At 40.5% G+C, this 20,577-nt stretch overlaps 1 protein-coding gene across 5 annotated transcripts in view; it reads left to right on the top strand.

The window, feature by feature from the left end:
- wwox (WW domain containing oxidoreductase) overlaps positions 1–20,577 on the top strand; it is a 209,704-nt gene that overhangs the window by 65,847 nt on the left and 123,280 nt on the right. For all 5 annotated transcript variants that reach the window (XM_058076314.1, XM_058076317.1, XM_058076313.1 and 2 more), the window contains exons 6-7: positions 13,808–13,896; positions 18,351–18,536. In XM_058076314.1, coding sequence (XP_057932297.1) covers positions 13,808–13,896; positions 18,351–18,536 — 275 coding nt within the window. The remainder of the gene's footprint in view (positions 1–13,807; positions 13,897–18,350; positions 18,537–20,577) is intronic.

Raw genomic sequence — 20,577 nt, 5'->3', positions numbered from 1 at the left:
TTGTTTGAAAATGTGTCAACACACAGCCGTTATTGTTGAAATAGCTGGCAACAGTGAACTTGTGTCCACCATTGTTATCTCGACTTGCCTTAATCCTCTTTGACATGGAATTCACCAAAGCTGCACAGGTTTTCATCAGACGCATTGTACTCCTCCAACTGAGGATGACCACACAGATGCTCAATTGGGTACAGGTGTGGATGACACATACTCGGCCACTCTATCACTTTCAGCTTTCTCAACAAGGTACTTGTCATCTTGGAGGTATGTTTGAGCTCCTTATCATATTGGAAAACTGACATACGGCTAAGTTTGTCACGATTCGGCATGTCTGTGTTGCGGTGCGACCCCAGGATGCAGAGAGCAGGACCGAAAGCAAGTAAAAATATTAATTTTTTGCTATAATAGCAGCAGCAGGAAAAAGCAACTCACATAGCTGATGGACAAACAACAATAATCCCACACAGGGAGACGCACACACCTGAACTAAATAGACACTCAAATTAGGGACAGGTGTGGGTGACTAAGACAACGGAGGCAGACAAGGCAAAACAGGAAGTCAGACAAAATAAGGCCGTGCAAAAAGGAAACCAAAACCCAGACCGGAAACTCAAACCCAAACTGTCACTTGGGAACTCACACAGGGCGTGACAAAGTTTCTTCTTTATGAACCACAGCTCTGCAGTGTTGGAATTGGTCATGCAACCCCAGACCATGACACTACCACCGCTATACTTTTCTATAGGCGAGAAACTCGCTTGTTTTGCCCACCGTTTGGACAGCAATGGCTGTGTTTTGGCTCATTTTTAGTGGATAGATACTGTTAGAAAAAGTGTACACCAATTGCTCTAAAGTTTCATTGGTATAGTATTGTTCCATGTGATGATTGCCTGTGATAAAAATGTGGAAAATTTGTGCGATGCCTTAAATTTATTTATTTATTTAATTATTTTTTATTTGTATAGCGCTTTTCAAAATACTCAAAGACACTTTACAGAAGACTGAAGTTGAATAAAGCAAGTAAACAGAATAGAAGACACACCAAAATACAACATTCATTGGTTAACACACAGATAAATCATGGGTAAAAGCGGGGCGGGGCACAGCAGTCGGATATAAAAAAGTTAGACATTAAAAACAGATTTAAAGAGGTGGGTTTTGAGTTGTTTTTTGAAGGTGGGAAGGTCAGGACAAGCACGGAGTGAATGGGGCAAATAGTTCATTGACAAATAAACAAATAAAGTAACTTTACTTGGGATAGGTTCCAGCCCCTGATAGGATCCTGAACAGGATAAGCGGAATATAAAATGGATGAATTTATGATCAATTCTGGTCACAAACTTATCTAATACAAATGACCCGACATGGCCTCTGTTTCTTAGCATAAACAAACGGACCAAATAACACGTGAGGTACTGGACCCATCATTAGTAGGGGGGGAATGAACACGAGAAGTGGAGGAGGGGGAGGAGTAATTGCACAGTCCTTTGCTGAATTGTTCTGCGGATGCAAATTTAAATCCCCGCTATTATTTTAATAATCTGCCTTTTACTGCTTGTGCTCGGATCATTTGTTTGCAAACCAGGTTATTTGGAGAGGGAGGCTCGGGGGTAATTTCATGCTTTGGAGCATTTATATCTATAACTTAATGAGGAGAGGGCCTGTTGTTTCCTGGTAATACGCTGATAGAGGGGAGCAAACTTTTTACTCTCCGTTTAGGGTACTGTTAGGAGGTAATAATGTGGGATTACCCTGATGGAATTAAGGGAGGAGAGACCTAATTCGGCTTTGGCTTGTAGAGCAAATGAAAACACTGAGGTTTCATTCAGGAATTTTCCAGGGATGGAGGATGCTCCATAAGAAATTGGCATTTCCATTTAGAAGTAGACCAATCATATTTTTTTCAAGATTTCCTGAGATTCAATCACCCTCCATCCTCAGCTGAGGCCTCACTGTGAACATTTTCACTTTTCCTGTCATCATTAGTCTTAATTTACGCAATGAGGTCAATCTCATCCACATGATGTCACTGAATCCCAGCTACAACAAGGATTAAGCCCAACTGAACACAACGTGATTACATTTAGCCCATAGACAGTACCCAGTCTTGTGAGGTGATTTTTAATGTGGTTACCTTTTACAAAGGTGCGCGTCCATGCCATCCTCATTCCCCTGTGAAGGACTCCTGGACTCTGGGAAAATCAAATCAAACCGCATGAATTAAAGCAATAACTCAATTTGTTTACAAGCCACCATTTATTCTCAGGCCGGTGTGCCGTTGACAAGCTACGGCTCGATGACCCCTGACCTTTGTTGAGGTCACTCGCTGCATTTATTATATTCTTCACAGAGAGTTTGTCAATTATGAAGTAATAAGGGGGTTGGCTGACATGATCAGAATACAATTTTTTTAATGTGGGTAGAAATGATGGTAGAAACACATCACCTTAGCTACACTTAGGTACACTGGTGTGTTATAGTGGTGAAGGATCGGGTCAATAGAACTAGTTCTTTTTTGTGAACGGAATGAAAAAGATCACCGCCCGTAGAACACCCGTTCAGTCCGTTCAGTTGCAAATGCTGGTTTGTAATCATGTCCATCCTCGTTACTTCTAACGCAAATTCGATCATGGACCAGGACTGGTCTCACTACAGTCCTTTAAATCTTTCCCTTCATTTTTGCTGATACATTTTTGCCACCAATAACTCCGGATTATAAGAACTACCCTTAACCTTAAGAGTACCCTTCTCCAAACCTCGCACGGCAAACCATTCAGACTGCAGTAGATCGGATATATGTCAGATTTGTATTAACACATGTAAATGAGGCCTGAGTTGCATTTGAAACGTTGGTACCAGTTGTACTGTTCATACTAACATGTATACATTTGATACAGGTCACATATGAAGTTAGCTTAGCACTTTCTTGTTCCATCTTCACATCAAAACTTAGCGATTTTCTTTCAGCGAGAATGCAATACTTAAGCTGAGAGAAAAGATAAAAAGACCAGAACTATTGGGATGTTGGAAAAATGGTAAGCAGTTTATAATATTGCCAAACAAAAGAGCTTTTAATCAAAATGCACAGCAGTGAGCGCCTGCGGATGCTTGAGCATTTCCTCATCAAAAGGCTCTTTATACACTTACAAACATCAAAGGCCTACGTCTTTCTTAATTGCCCAAAAATCTTTTCTTACTCAATTAAGTTATGCTTATGTTTTCATAAATTCTAAAACAAAAAAAAGGAAAGAGAATCAGTGGACTATCATCCCTGTGTGTGTGCGTGTTCAGCTCAGGAGTGTACACATATGTAAATGCATGCGTTTGTCTGTGTTCTGTAATTCAGCAGCCCTCCAGTCACTGAGACGACCTGCACAAAACTAGCAGGTTTAGATGAAGCAATTACATTATTGCCCTTACACTTAAAAGGAAGAGATTATTTTTTTTCACTTGATAGTTTTATTGCTGACAGTCCTAAAAAGAAAGTTGTTGATGCACCGTGGTGGAGGTGTGCATGGTCAAAGAGTTTTACTCAGATCTTACTTCTTAGATCTTAGTTTACTTAGATCTAGATCTGTGAGTGTTGCTCAGGAAAAAATGGAAAATAAGACGTGTGTGTATATGCATATAAATTATTTATTTTATTTAATTTAATTATGCTGCCGATAACGATGATCTATGAGTGAAATGGGATGATACTTATAGGTTATCACATGGTTTGTCTGGTATCAGGCCAGGTATCATGCCCCCAAGTGTTGCGGGGGGCATGATACTGGGCCTGATCTTATTATCACATACTATTTAATCATGAGCTTATTATTACTATTACTATACTATTTAATCAAAAGACCATTTTGTTTCCAGAAAATGTTCAGTTTATTACATGTATTATATCTAAACAGTGTAAACACAACAATTGCAAAAACATTTCAACAATAATATTTTATCAACAGTCTTATCTTATCAATGTCTGACAATTAAAGTTCCATTCATCAAGTTTGGGTTTTTTGGTGACTGGAGAAGCACTAGGCACTAAGCACTCGTGTGCTGTTCTCTGATTGGTTGTTTCACGGGCACGATACCAGAGCAGCGCAGCGAGTGGACAGCTACGGGGGCTGATACTGGACATGGTTAAACTCTATATTTTATCAGTATCACTGCCCTGGGCTTTGACACAGTATCATTTCGGCCTTTTCCCGTATCATTCATTCATTATTAATTCACAATTAATACTGTAGTATGTGATAACAATACCGATCACATACATGCAGTGTAAATGTTTAAATGTACTACTGGCTATGTATTTGTTATATTTATTTTTCTTGTGAGAGCTACTTTTACGAAATGAAAATGTCCAAGAGGTACTAAATGTTGTGGTATTTTACATAACATTTATAGCTTATTTCATAGCCGAACAAAGCCAATATACTTGTTTTACCAGAACATGAACAAAATGCTGATATCCACAACTCATCTTTTGTATTTCACAATGCATTTATTTTTAGTCTCTCATCGTTTATCCACCTCTACTGGGATTTTGCAGGGTGCAAAACTTATATCACTCTCACAAAGACAGGAAGTCTCACACATGGCAGACATGCTTGTTCTGAGTGCTGCAGCGGAGGCAGAGATGATTGGCAGAGATGATTGGCAGAGGGGATTGGCGGAGGGGATCTGCATTTTAAATCAAGTATCGTCCGATGTTGATGCCGTCCTTTTTCACTGATATCGTCCGATACCGATCTGTGGGCGATCGATCGGAGCATCCCTTATAATTGTCAGTGCTCATTCTGCACTCTCAAGTATTATTTATATACGTATTGCATTAAACTCTCACTTGTTAGGCGTATCAGTTACAGGGAAGACTTGCTGGAAAATGTGCACTGTCTGCAAATCTAGTAGAGACAGAGAGGGTATGTCCAGGGGGGGAGATTATTTAAATTTCCATCCCTTTTGAATGTAGATCCAAAAGTATACTGTAGTAGTATGGTATGTGCTCAAGCTTGGAACTTGATGATAAATACTGTTGAAAATGCCAGTAAAATAAATAAATAATAATTGTTAAATAAATCGCTCTCTCTTTCTCAAAAGTAAAGATGATTATCTTTTCCAAGGCAGTATTTTGGCACAGCGATTGTACTGGATGTTACGTTATTATGAGCTATTCTTAATAAAATGTCCTGTAAGGGTGCATATGTGGAACTGTTTGCCCCAGGCCTCTTGGCTCTGGTCTGCCTGCATCCAAAAAGCCAACGCTGCATTTATGATGACCGCCCTGTCCTTTTCATTTCTCATCGTGTTGTCTCCGTCTTCTTCTTCACCTGTCTCTCCTGCACTCGCTCTGTCTCTGACCTGTCTGTCTTCCCTTTGAAACATAAGCTTGATGACTCATTGAGATTGTATGCTTTATTCTTCATTTTTTTGGCCAATGCATGCTTTTTTTACAGCCTACTATCACTTTAAAGGGGACCTATTATGCTAATTATCTTTGTATCGAGTTATAGAGCAGCTACTCACTCAGAACCATGCCAAACTTGCGAACATGCTCCACACAGCAATGGCTAATGCTAAATTAATATTAGTATTTTTTTTGTATTATTCTAACCCATTTGCACTTTCATAAAATCATTTAAAAGCAAAATCCAGGGAATTATATATTTTCTTTACTCTCTATTACTTATCTATTTATTAAATTCCGGTTTTGACTTTATATTAATATTCATTTTAGTTGTTAATTATTCATTTTTTAATTTTTGACTTCAAATTATGTATAAGTAAATATATAATTTGAAATTAGTGTGACTAGAAACACTGAAGTGAGATGACTATTAAAAAATGAACACTTTTATCCGTGGCCTTCTTAAAAAAAGTAATAAGAGCGAGGGAATGAGTAGATAAAACTATAATCCATTGTTGTACACTAAATTAAATGTTGCAGCAGGATATAAAATACTTAAATGAATTCCTCCACGCCACCTAGCAGTTGAAACACACGGTACATTTATTTAATTGTTTGTTTTTAATGTTTATGTTATTGGTTATTTATTTTTGTCTGTGTTTGTTTTTATATGCATGTTCAGCCAGCCTCCACACGGCTCCTTGCCGAGTTTGAGCGAGTGATTAGCTGATTGAAGCGCTTACTAATTAATGTGCTTTAATTAATTACCGTAATGAAGCACATGGCACCATGGTAGCCTTTGTGCACGGCTGTAGTGTAAATGTCAGCAAGTACATTGGCCTTTATTCCCTCTGCGTGAATGTTTGTGTGTGTTTGTGTGTGTGTGTGTGTAAAGGGTTGCCACCCTCGGTGTCCTCTTCAAGCACAGCAGCATGTCCACGCTTGGGGAAAAATAATCCTGTGTCCTTCCTTCACCTTTGTCATATCTGGTCAAACTGAAACTGCCTTGATTTGTAAGTTGATTTTCAGGAGGGTAAAACCTGTAGATTATCCAGCTTTCATTAAGGCAGGAGTTAGAGGTTCTGGTGTCAGAAAGAAAGAAGAAATCAATTTAATACAGACTTAACTGAAGGAAATTGCATATTCTGCTGGTATGTGCTGATCAGGCACTTTTCCTTTCCTCACCAGAGACCTGCCTCCTTATGAATTGCAGTGTATGCGCATGTCCATGAGAGAGAATGTGTGATGTGTTTGTTTGTGTGCATCCATCTGTGTTGGATGTTGGAGGCTAGTTTTCAAAACTCTGTAACGGCATCCAGACGGATATCTTTTTTTGTCAGCATGTGTTAGCGATGTAACGGTATATGTATTCACAATCAGATTTTTTGACTAAGTGACTTCATAATAGACAGAATTCACTCATAATTGTGTTTTCTTCCCTAAAAATGAACCAAACCCTGCCCTTGAAACCATGGTATGCACTGAACCGTGATTATGGTGTATGGATACACTCCTAATACGTGTGTATAGGGTGAATATACGGTGGAGAAGAGATTGCTTGGTATTTATGAACAAATGTCATCATTTTGACAAGATGATATATGGCTTTCCCCCCATTCGTCTTCCCGCTAAAAATACACATCCATGATAAAATACAGTCTTAAACGCTGATGACCAATTTAGCGTGGCGCGTTGCGGACAAGGTCACTAGAGATCTGGTGGTGGGGGTGTTGCTTTTCCTCCCTCCGAGGCCTGTTCTAATCTACGGAGCAAGAAGAGGGGCTCAAAGTCGTTCCTCTAATTGCTTTTATAAGGTGCCCTTTTCACACGCTGTCTTCCCCCTGCTCATTCACTTTCACTGCCATTAGAGCACCTTAGCAGCGCACCTGCTTGGAGAAAGGAAAAAAAAAAATTTAGCTGTCACTTTTTCTTGATGTCACGTATCCATATTAAACCTTTTCATGAGGTTTGGGACAGAATTTGGTCTTGTACCAATTTGGGGGTGTGGACAGAGGTCTCCACGTTAGGTGATTGGTACAGTTACATGATTGTCAGTTATATTTGTGGGGATCATTAGATAACATTTATTAACTGGACAGGAAATATTTTTAATAAGATTTTAATATCCTTAAACAATATACCAAAACTACAAAATATTGTTCCCAAAATATAAAGAGTGATCTTCCCCACATTGAGACATATCCAGTGATCTAACGTGTGGGGTTCTTAGCATGAATTGCCGTTTGTAACATTTTCTCAAAGACATTTCATCTGTCAAACTTTTTATTAGTTATTGGCTTCAGCTTTTTTGGCTTTTTCTAGTTACATAATTTATGTACAATTGGAGGTGCTGTGATACTTTAATCAAGAAACACTTCCTGAATTTTCACTTTTAATGTGTGCCCCTTTTTGCTAAATATAGCGAGCGTGTTACTAAATTGTCAACACAATTGTCTGTACTGTGTATGAGCAGTGTTATGAAGCGAAACCAGCGATCGCTGGAGCTTTTAAAGATGGTGCCCTGCAAAATGGGTAGGTGGATGTTGGCACCATCGATACTTGCATCCCAATGTATGGCTTAAACCAGGGGTCTCAAACACACGGCCCACTAGTTTGAGGCCCCCGCCTTGATAGGAAAGTTTAATGTTAGTGTGGCCCGCGCAAGTTTGATATGGATGCTGTATGGTTTGCGAGTTAGCACGTGTCTCAAGACCAAGCAGTTGCGCTATATGTTGTAAATAAAAAGAGTATAAATGTGACTATAGTCATGTTTTGTCATGTCTACAGGGCTCTAATAATGCTTTGTTAATTTTAATCTGAAAAAAATAATTTGTCTACCCACCAACTATATGTGGTTTCTTAAGTTTTTATTATTTGCTGTTTTATTATTATTATTATATTTATTTATTACTGATTGATTGATTTTCTTTATTCTTGATTTGTTTATTTTTCATCTTGTGCAGAAAAATAAAAATTAAGATATTTGAGAACAGTGGAATGTTTTATCAGCGCTTTTATTGTAGAAAATCGGAACCAAAGCACTGAAAAAGTTTGTATATTTTTCTGTTTTTAATAAATGCGGTTTTTTTGGGGGGGGGGGGAACCTGATGTGGCCCAGTCTCACCCAGACCCTAGCTCCAGTGGCCCCAAGTAAATTGAGTTTGAGACCCCTGGCTTAAACAGTAAGCAGGGAAAGATTCAAGGTACTTGCAGCACCAACGCAAACTATACTCAAGTGAAATGGAGGGCCAGAAGAGGCAAGTGTTATTGTTGTCAAAGATATCAAGGGTCTAGGTAAATATTAAAGATCACCATGGCAACAAGGAACATGGAGGATAAAACCTTCAATGAACAATGCAGTTGGAAGATGACATTCAATAATATTTGACATCTGACTCACTACCATGTTGCAAGTACTGAAATTAGGAACCCATGATGCTACATTCAATGACATTCACAGTACAACACGAAAGATGGGAGGCGAGACCTGAAAGGGGAAACTTTTACCTATAAAGACTACAAGCGACACTGGTGCCGTTTACAGTAATGCCTTGCTTTGCATCTAACGTTTATATATACATACATAGTAGCGATGCAGTAGTTCAGTTCAGAGTCACAAGACCACTTTTCTCCAACTGAGCAACAAAGACACTCCTATCAAGTACTGTATTTATGGACTTTTGAATGCATCACTTTTGATTTCTTAAGTGTTGCCCCTCCTAGGTGATCTATAAAGGTAACCAAAGGGGGCAGCAGGAGGTGACAGAAGATGGAAAAGGGGGGTTAAACTGTGAGTGGGAGTGGCCCACAAGGATTAGGGAATGAGGTTGAGCCTAGTGCATTAAGACAGTGTATTATTTGGCGGTTCCACTTGCTTGCGTCCATTAGGGGTTGGCTGCTGTGCTATTAAAGAGGTCAGCTAAGTGTAGTGTGTGTGTGTGACTTTTTTTGAGAGTTAGTAGAGTGGTCCAGTGTGGTATTGAACAGGACAGGTCTCCCCCAGCTCTAATACCTCTTCATTTTATTGGATTGGATGGCCCCAGTTATAATTGTATTAGAGTTTAACCCCCCCTCAAGCTTTCAGCCCCTCCCTGATCTTACGCCATCTATCTACTCAGCAGTGACCACAGTGTCACTCACATGTGATGCACGCAGGAGAAACCCCCCCTCTGCAATATTCCTGTCTCACGTTCCCATACTAGCAAAGTGCTTACTGAATTTTTTTAGAGGTCATGTTTGCATGACCATGGCTTTTTCCACTTTGTATATGTGCAACTTCCTGGTTTGTTTGTGTTTTGGATTTTGATGTGGTGAGGCACGACTGTATTCATGGTTGTCTCTTTTTCAGTCCTGCCTTTGTATTGGAAAGGAGCTTAAGTCAGTGTTTTTTAACCTTTTTTGAGCCACGGCACGTTTTTTACATTGGAAAAATCTTGTGGCACAAAATGTTACAAAATGTCACCACGACCTCACACGTGCATCAATAAGTCTATCGGAGGAACAAGGTAGGTGTTGCCACATGGACCAATATTACATTGCTCTGCCAGTCTTTACACTCGACAGTAGCCATGTTTTTACATGACGAGTTTTTCTCTTTCCGAATGACCTTTCGGGAAACAATGGTATCCATGGAAAGGAATATTCCAATCTCTTGTCTACATGCGCCGTGAAAATCAAACAGAATAGTCAATAGGGCATGTGCGGTAAAACGTAAACATCATGTGAAACGTCATGTGATACCGGATTCCCCGAGTTTTTCTTTCACTTGTTGGAATAACTCCGTATTGCCAGTTTTTCGTCTGTCCAGTCTTGAAATTTAGTTTGAAACAAAAACAAACTTTGCTTAGCAGACCAGTGCCGATTTCTGGCCTCCATTTTTAAAACTGAAGAACGTCTGGATCTGCGTGTTACGTCATATCTGAGCATGCGCTGAAAGAACGCACCCGGGATCAATTTAAACAGGAAAAGATCAAATTCAATCTTGCTATTATTTTATAATTAAACTCAGGACATGTTTTATATAGATATATATTTTCTTTTTTAATAAAACTGCACTTGTGAATAAAGTATAGAAGGGTTTAGATTCTGTTTCACAGATGGCGGTAATGCACACCAAAGCTGCTTGCCAACCGCCAATAAACAACAGAAGAAGAAAAACACCAGGAAGAAGAAGGCACCCTGGCAACTTTCCGTTTGAGCGGGTACAAGATACCTCAATCGGATTGGTTAAAGGAATATTCCATCCCTGTTCAATTCTTTCAGTTTGAGCAAATAAACCAAATGCAATTGGAATATTTGGGTCCATGTATACTATTGACATAATGGCTATTGACATAATATTTGCAAATGATGATTAATAAATGTTAATTATAAAAAGTGATATTGGATAATTCCTCACGGCACACCTGACGGTTTCTCAAGGTACACTAGTGTGTTGAAACACTAGTGTGTCACAGTGGTTGAAAATAACTGGCTCATGTGACCAACTACATTACTAGTTGCAGTTGATGTTTAATAGTGGTGTGTTGGACCTTAGTGGGTGTAGTGACATTCCATCTTTGCTATAGCGAGCAATCAGACGTCTGTAATAATGGTGAGCCTTTCACATGTTCAGTAAGAACGTGGAGCTGGGGTCAGTAAGCTCTTGGCGCTGCACACTCAGCGATTACACCGCAGTGAAGCAGCGAGGCATTACTTCTTCTCACTTTCCCTTCACCCTTGAAGACCCTACAAGTTGTCAGGGACCTCATAAAAAACGATTGCGTCCACGCCTTCTGTGCTTCCGTTTCTATCCTTTTCTCTCCTCTTTCCAAAACCTGGCCATCTGTCTAATTGTTCACCTCCATGGCTTTAATGCTTTTTTACATGCCCCCCCCTCCTCTTTCCAGGCAATAAACTTTATTTTCTTCGCAAGACTTCAATCTACAGGGGGAAGGGTGCTCACCTTCTCACTGCTGGATTTGCTCCAGTGGAACCCCCCCCCCCTTCTTATTTCGCTCTGGTCTCCCATCACGCCATGGTTGCGTCTCCTGAGAGTGTGGGGGATATGAGTTTGTCAAGCTGACATCTGCACTCATCTTCTCTGCTGGTCACCTTTCCTCACGCTGAACTCTTAATGATCCCACCGCTGCTGCCTCTGACCTTGCTTGAACGTCTTTCTCCTCATTTCTTCCAGCTCCAATCTCTCTCTCATGCACAATTGAAGCGCTGCTTCTCAAACTCTAAGCACACTTAGTGGACTATTTCTTCTCCACACTCTAAAGTGTGTGAAAGTGTCTCGAAGTGTGAAACAGTTGTCTCCCCTCACCTGTGATTACTGCTGTGTGCACATCATGTAAGCAGGTAGCCTTATAATCACATCTATAATGGCCACAATCAGCACTTTAATGCTTTGTAATATCATCCATGAAATGGTAAAGTGTAGCAGCAAGAGGATAATTCAGGCGTAGATGATGGTGTGATTGCGCGTTTTTACCCTTGAGTCACAACATTGAGTTTGTTGTATGTGTGTGTGTGTGTGTGTGTGTGTGTGTGTATGTTTGCATGTATAAATACACCCCAGGGCAGTTAAGTTGCCTGTAAAATGCCTGAAGAAACACATTTCCATCATAAGACTCGCTTAACCCTTCACCGCACTGTGTATTCACCGCTCCACGGAGCGTCCTTGCTGCGAGTGTCATGTACACTTTGCTGAGCCAAGGAAGACATTCCCAAAAGACGCATGCTGGACGTGCAAATCAGACCTCCGTGGAACATTCCTGCGGGGTGTAATGTAAGCTGACAGCTGTCTTGATGGATGGGAACGATGATGGAGGGGAGGAAGGGAGCAGTCAGAATTTCTGGTTACCAAACCCAAAGACCAGCTGCGAGTTCTGAGTGTGTCTCTCACTTGGGATGAGTTGATAGCAGGGGTCGGGGAACCTTTTTGGCTGAGAGAGCCATGAAAGCCACATATTTTAAAATATATTTCCATGAGAGCTATATCATATTTTTTAACGTTGCGTTTACAGGCGTGCATTTTTAAGGAAGACCAACAATTTTAGAATACAAAAAGTCTCTGAATGTATTCTTTTTAATAATGTTGTTATACTGAGCTAGCCTATAATAAATAAAATACTTAACATCAATGGGACTTCTGGTGCTGCATGGTTTTCTACATCAAAAATGTTGCTCTGTAGAATTAGCTAGCTGAGTATTTGATCAAAAAAAGGGACGTTTACTTCATGACCTTTCAATGACCTGCATAGGCTAATAATTTATCAAGTAATAATCAAGTTTTGGTGTCTGACATTGTCATTTCTACTTTCTTGAAGATTTTTAGATTTATTAAATGTACAGTAGTGCCTTGGTAAATGTCATTCATCTGTTCCAGAAGGTCGGACTCAAGGTCAAAACCAAATTTTCTTATAGAACATAATGTAAATCCCATTATTCTGCTCCAGACACCCAAAATGTTAACACAAAACACAATAATTACAGTTTTACACAATTGCAAAAAAAAAATGCAAAAAATAATGACAAGTGAATGAACAACTGAACATTTATGAGAAAAAACCCCCAAAACTCATCAATTAACAAAATAATTGCTAATAATTTTTCTGCTGCAATCACAATTTGCAAAAATGTACAAAATATATCAAGCTAAATCTCAACATTCCGGTTTCCTCCCACATTCCAAAAACATGCTAGGTTAATTGGTGACTCCAAATTGTCCATAAGTATGAATGTGAGTGTGAATGGTTGTTTGTCTATATGTGCCCTGTGATTGGCTGGTGACCAGTGCAGGGTGTACCCCGCGTCTCGCCCGAAGACAGCTGGGATAGGCTCCAGCATACCCCCCGACCCTGGCATGGAAAATGGATGGATGGAAATGTCAATGTTCAAACCAGGGCAGAAACATAGTGTCATCCTTCATGCATGCTGGGTTGATTGTTGTGATTGTTGACTATTACGGGGGAATGAGAGCAGATATGTGTGCACGTAACTGATGACGGAGCCACTCCCATCCCTTTTACATAGCTTTGAAATTACGACAGTCATCTCTTTAAGCTGTAAAAATCGGAGGTCTTACACCCTTGTTTCGGTATGGTTATTATTTAAAATATAGAAATAAATAAATATTTTTTACTCATGATCCCTGACCGAAAGAAGAGAAGTATACTTTTTGTGGTGATTAATTGATCACCATTACTATTGCATGTCATTATGAATCTCCTACTAATATTTTTGTTTGGATTGATTTGATTTCAGCCAAATGGGAGTTTTTCCTTGCCCCATTTTTCTTTTGTGGGGTACAGTTCATTTTATTGAATGTGTGAGTGTGATGTCTATCACGTGGAAAGCGTTTTATCATATGAGACGGTGACCAAGTTGTGTTGTTAATAGCTGCTGCATGTGTCATCTTCACAGCACAAAGCCCGTGTGGAAGCCATGATGTGTGACCTGGCCTCTCTTCGCAGTGTCAGAGACTTTGCCGCCTCCTTCAAAGCCAAGAAGCTGTGAGTACATCCCTCCATCCATTTTCAGCATCTGTAATTATTACACATTATATTATTTTTTCTTCCAAAATGGTAACATTTCTGCACATAAAATGAGAAAATTATTAGTAATTGTTCGGACATGGAGAAGGAATAGGAAAAACTAAAAAAGCTCTCGGGTCATTCTGGGGGTTGACTGTACAAGCAAAACAAAAATAGTCACTATCATTTATCATCATGTAAAAATGTTTAAAGGACATCCAGACTGTCCCTGATGGAGACCATATGGACAAGGACTGAGGGGTCAGCGTGCATATTTGTGTCTATTTACTTGACATTGGCCTTGCCGACATCTTCTTATTTCGTGTTGGTCAGCATGTGTCTTGTTGTTGGTCGCTATTTCGAGGGTCACTTGTTTTGTCATCAATACTGCTCAAGCACCTACAGGTCTCTTGGTAGTTCAGTGTGTGTTTATGTGTATGTGTTGGCATTAGTGTCAGTGGGGTCTCACAGGGAGAAGCACAGCAGCCATGGCCTGCAGCATCCCTGAGGCGGGCAGGGTATGGCCATCCTGGACACAGGCCTGGGCCACAGCCAAACCTCATTGTGGTGTCCCCACAGTGTGTGTCCCCACAGTGTGTGTCCTCTTATCCCCCATATTGAAGCTTTGCCCTCCCTTTGACTCCACCTATACGCATGATTCTTGTTTATTTGTTGTTGCTGCCATTTGTTTATATGCTAAGTGGCGCCTTTCTTTCTTTTTCTTATGTCACCTTTCAGTCTCTCGCACGCAGCCTTACTATTTTGGCAAGGTTGTATTTCTTCATTAGCGCTACTATTGAGTAGGGGGAGGGGAGTCCCAGGGGACGTCAGAGTACATTAATTCTCATCAGAAAGCGAGCGGAGCAGAGTGGAGGCTGGGAGCTCTGAGCTGTGAATGGCACTGGGCAGCTGTCTTAGTCTGCCACCACTCTATTACTGCACGTATGTCTTCGGGCATAATACGCAAACATGGGCACACACACACACATGAAGTTGTGTGCACGCAAGTGAACACTGAAGCGTGCGTACGAGCACGATAATGCTCCTATAGCGTGTCATTGACAGGTGAAATGTAATTGGAGCGTTTTTGCCTTTCCTTTTTTCCTCTCTCGTTTCTCACTCCCTTGCTTTTAAGTGCTTTAGTCAGTGGCTTTCACGCTGCTTTGTGTTCCATTGACCCTGATTCCGCTTTAATTGCCTGTCCTTTGAAATGAAATTACCTGGATATTGATATTGTTCAATGCAGAGCAATTTCATCTCAATGTAATTGATGGAGAGCGCCGCTGACAGAGCGGCCCTTCTACGATTTCAACTGACTGTTGCGTAATTAACACAGGGTATTTCTTCCTCGGAGCGATTATCCTGTTGTCATTTTAAAAACATTAGTGTACATACAATGGATGCTGCATAAATACTGCATTTCCTTGAAAGGTAACAGTAAGGTTTATTTACTCAACTGCGAGGAATGTAAGATGGGAGTTTGCCATGCTTATGTCTGTTGATTGGTAAGCAAGGAATTGTTACCATATCCCTACCATAAATGCTCTGATTATTGGTTGGTGGTTAGCGCACAGACCTCACAGCGAGGAGACCAGGGTTCAATTCCACCGTCTGTGTGGGTTTTGCATGTCCTCCCCGTGCATGCGTGGGTTTTCTCTGGGTTCCTCCTACATTCCGAAAACATGCTAGGTTAATTTGCGACTCCAAATTGTCCATAGGTATGAATGTGAGTGTGAATGGTTGTTTGTCTATATGTGCCCTGTGATTGGCTGGCAACCAGTCCAGGGTGTACCCCGCCTCTCGCCCAAAGACAGCTGGGATAGGCTCCACCACCCCCGAAAATGAATGAATGAATAATTACAATACCTGTACAATATCACCTAATGTGTAATGTAACTTTACACTTTGTCTTCTTACACGTTGTTTAATATCTCCACACTCTTTTTTTAAATCAGTGAAATGTCATACTGTAGTTTACATATTTATATTCATCCATCCATCCATTGGTTTTCTGTGCCGCTTATCTCCACTAGGGTTGGGGAACCTATCCCAGCTGACTTCAGGCGAGAGATAGTCAGTATTTTATATTTTAGATGCCACCTTATATTTAAAAATTAGTAGTTAATGCTATCATGGAGAGAAAGCCAAAAAGACTTTAATTGTACTCTGTGACCGTAACAATAAAGATTTATTCTATTCTATAGCCGGGAGCGTTTATTTAGGTAACCCGGTAATTGGAAACAGAACATAATTGAAGGGAGGCCGTAACTTCTGAAATGTGTACTATTGGCATGGTAAAAATTCCAATATAGACGCCGAGGGCCGTTGACAGCTTTGGTTGGGCCCAGGACCAAATAATCTGAGCCTTATTGGAGGCCACTCTTTGAGGATACACAGTAGTCATCACACACGTAAGTAAGTCACACATGTAAGTCTCTACTCTAGTGTAACATGTATAGCCTGTTTTTTTTTTCTATCAACAATAAAATGCAGTGATAACAGCCAACAGTCTGGGCCCAGCTCTCTTTTGAACACACATGCAATCTCCTCCTTGCCGCTTCACATTATCATGGAGGTCAGGGGTCGCACCCAGGGGCGTTATTTAAAGTAAATATATAAACCCATGTCTCCCCGTTTGGTAGTTAACACCCTCGTTTGACCAGCGCTGAGATTGCACAGTGCACACTGTATTGTGTGAAAGGCCTTAATGTGGAGAGCGGGACCGTGCTGGGTGGCAACAGGCCTATTAAAGACATTCATTAGAACTGTGCTTATGAGAGAGGGACTAACGGGTGGGCAGTTGAATTAACAGGCCTTTTACACTATAAGCGCACTCAGCCTTCGCCAAAGGCAGAAAAGTTGATTATTTGGTGATTTTGATGCAAAATTTGTGCGAATAACAGGATTTTTTTTTTGCAAAAATAAATACATATATGTATCTACACTGTATGCAGAAAGAGGAGCACTTAGCAAATTGTGTGTTTTTTTTTTTTATTACATTGTGCTCTTTCTCTGAATTTAGATTTCTATATCTTAAATTTTGGATGCTGATTGGTTAATAACAAATGTCGAAACCTTGGTAGAGGTCTGTGCTCTCTTGTACCATGACGACGTTGCTTATACAGTGTCTCCTCACCTTATTATATTTTTAACACTTGCTCCAAAGTGCGTCCCGCTGCAGATATGCTGAGGTGGGCGTTCTTGGAGTTGACTAGGTTTGTGCTCTTTAATGAACCTTGTGTGTTCGGGAGGCCTGAAGGTGATCGCTACTGTACACTCCTATGTAATAGCATGGGATGGCTCATTATAGCGGGGCATAACAATCCACGCATTAATTTTCCAGCATCCAGTTTTTAATTAATCCAGTAGGCAGTCTTAAACACAGGGTACACAAATTGCCTCCGGCCTCATAATTAATTCTAATGGAAGAAATTAAAAATTGGTGGGGTGTGTTTGGATTGTTCGTCTGTGTTACAGTGGCTTCGAGCTCGCTGGAGCGATGCTGTCACCGACAAGGATCTCTTACTTACTGCCCCGACCAATCTAGCTCTCTGCTTTCATTGGCACACAAGTATGGAGATGCATTGTGGTTATGTGTGCATATGTTGTTTAACTGGGCCAGTGCATTAGGACCCAGGCCAACCTCCACAAGTTGTGCCTTTTCTGTCCATTACCTCCAGAAATGTTGTGTACTAAAATGACGTGATTTTATTTTCTCTTCATTTATTTCTCATTGATTTGATTAAAAAAAGGATCACTTTTCCTTTTTTTTCTCATCATGGCATAGGCCAGGGATGTGTGGAGCTAGGATCCTTTGTGGCCCATAGCTTGTTTTCATTGGTCTGGAGGGCCACAAACCAAAATGGCCGATTGCATTCATGATGAACTGGTGCACCACATTTCCTGTCAATCAGACACTTTTGATGGCCATTTCTCAGTTTCTGATAGGGAGGGGTTCTTAAAATATGTTAATTTCTTGCATTATACACATGATTGGTAGATTTGGTCATTTTTCAAGTATTTTAAATCCATTAAATGGTCGATTCATGTTAGTGTATGTAATGAATTAAAAATCCTAGTAAGGATAGATAGGTAAGGATACATAGGATGGATGGATGGATGGATGGATAGACTTCCTTTATTGTCATTGCACAATAACACAGCAGTGAAATTGCCAACGAAATGTCGTTGCCTGGCTCCCATATAATAATAAATAATAATAATGTGGAGAATAAATAGATGACATCTAAGAACATATGAACAACAATGTACAGCGTAAACAGTAAAGTGCACAAATAATTTGAATTATTTTCAATAAATAATAATAATTGTGCCTTAACTTAAGCATATTAAGCATGTCCGAAACTGATTATGCATCAAGAAGAACCCAGTGACATTCTTTTGTTTTTATCAATACACATCTTCTTCCGCAGGCCTTTGCACATTTTGGTGTGCAACGCAGCGGTGTGCACTCAGCCATGGAGTCTGACGGAGGACGGCTTGGAGTCCACCTTTCAGACCTGTCATTTGGGTCACTTCCTGTTGGTCCAGAGCCTACAGGACGTGCTGCGTCGCTCTGTTCCTGCTCGTGTTGTGGTGGTGTCATCTGAGTCCCACAGGTAAGATTTTTTTTTTGCTTCATGTCTGATTACTGTCATACTCCATGTTTTTCAATAAAAGAGGTCTGGTGGACATGAAAATGATTATTCTACATTGGTTGGACATTCATGGACACACCACACCAGATTTCAAGCCCTGAAGGTTGAATTCTGCCATGTTCTCTGTTTTTTTAAAAAGGTAGGCCAACCATCAAGGAGAAGAATGTAATCTTGGATCCAAGACTAAACATTACAGCTTCAAGATTTCTTTAGTGAGAACACGCTGCTGTATTATGTTGTTTTAAAAGTTGTACTCTCATCATCTGACCTTTATTTGCTCAGAAAGAACTGTTCAGAACAATAGAGTTTAAGCGTTAAGCCTCCAAGACCAGTCATGCAGGAAGTGCTCACGACTTTGCTCGCTACTTTTGGCCCCAAACTGATAGATCAGACTTAATGTGTATTGTCAAACATGACAGCCTCAGTCACTGGAAAACTCATTTCCACCACACGCTGTCACTATAAATTAAACGTATCATCAACATGATGGATGGACTTATCAGCTAAAATGTACTTTGCGTTCAATGGGAGCCCCCCCTGACTCAGCCCCTTTCTGCCTCATTTTCCCTCCTTCCCCAATTCCCTGTCCTTTTTCTCACAGTAACTTCACGAGTGTCATGGTTTTTTTGCAGTCATACAGCAGACAAGCATGATGTCTCGCACTATTGTGTGACGCCGAGCTCCGGTTTGTGTGTAGTGCAGGCAGTGAACGGGGGTGCGTAACATCGATCCAGCTTTCAGTCAGTCAGAAGGTTCGGCCCGAGTGATTGATTGGAGCTCGACAGAGTGACCTGGGACCAGAAGAACATGTGCACACTTGTTCTAGCAGATCAAATGGTGGCACTGTTATGAGTTATGCTTTGCAGAACGCCATGCATGAGAGGAGTGGAACAGCAAAAAGGGGGGATGCTTTGACACTCATATTCACTTAAGGTCACGCTATTATTACATTCTTTTGGTGAAGTAAAGGATGAAGCTGACTGGAAATGCCAGGGAGAAAGTCCTGACAGTGTTTGATTGATCCTAAACTTGCCTACAGAGAAAGGAAAGCCAGTGGACAGGGATTTTGTTGACGATCAGAATGTATAAGACAAGCCTTGATATTAAGCTAAATTCCACATATCCGTTTGCTATGCTGCTTATCCTTACTAGGGTCACAAAGGTAGGTTGTAGCCTATCCCAGCTGAGTTTGGCGAGAGGCGGGTACACCATGGACTGGTTGCCAGTCAATCCTAGGGCACATATAGACAAACAGGCATTCACACATTCTAACATGTGTAACATGCATGTTTTTACAAATGTGGGAGGAAACCAGAGTACCTGGAGAAAACCCACGGATGCACGAGGAGAACATGCAAACTCCACGCAGAGATACCCAAACATCTGATCTCCTGATTGTGTGGCCAACGTGCTAACCACTTATCCACTGTGCGGCTGAAGCCTAAATGTGTTGATAAATACTATAATAAAACAACACCAAAATACTACCAAAGCCTTCTAGGATAATACACAATAAAGCGTGCATTGACTGTACAGGTTAAGATTAAGATTAAGATATGCCTTTATTCGTCCCTCAGTGGGGAAATTTGTATTGCACAGCAGCAAGAGTACAGAGTCAGTTAAGCAGTACAAAATACACAATATAGAAAAATAAACAATATAAACAACCCAAGTATTAACAAAATCAACAGTTTTTCCCAGAGTAATATACAATACAGTATGTAGATAATATGAAACGAGATGAGATATATGACCAGTCTATACACTGAGATCTTGTTAGAGAGTTAATATGAGGCATTATGGAAATACTTCACATAGGTGTACGTTACATTGACATATATTCTTTTTACTCCACCCACAATATAGACTATATATCACCTATATGTGGCTTCTTCAAAAGGAGGTTTAAGCCACAGCAGAGAGTCACACTGGGACATATGAGATGGACAGGGGGTTAAAAAGAGTGGAAATAGACAATATCTTCCATGATATCTTCCAGTCT

This window comes from Doryrhamphus excisus, chromosome 6 (assembly GCF_030265055.1).
Source record: "Doryrhamphus excisus isolate RoL2022-K1 chromosome 6, RoL_Dexc_1.0, whole genome shotgun sequence".
NCBI lineage: Eukaryota > Metazoa > Chordata > Actinopteri > Syngnathiformes > Syngnathidae > Doryrhamphus > Doryrhamphus excisus.
Note: the sequence above shows the minus strand (reverse complement) of the source record. Positions and strands in the feature narration are given on the sequence as shown.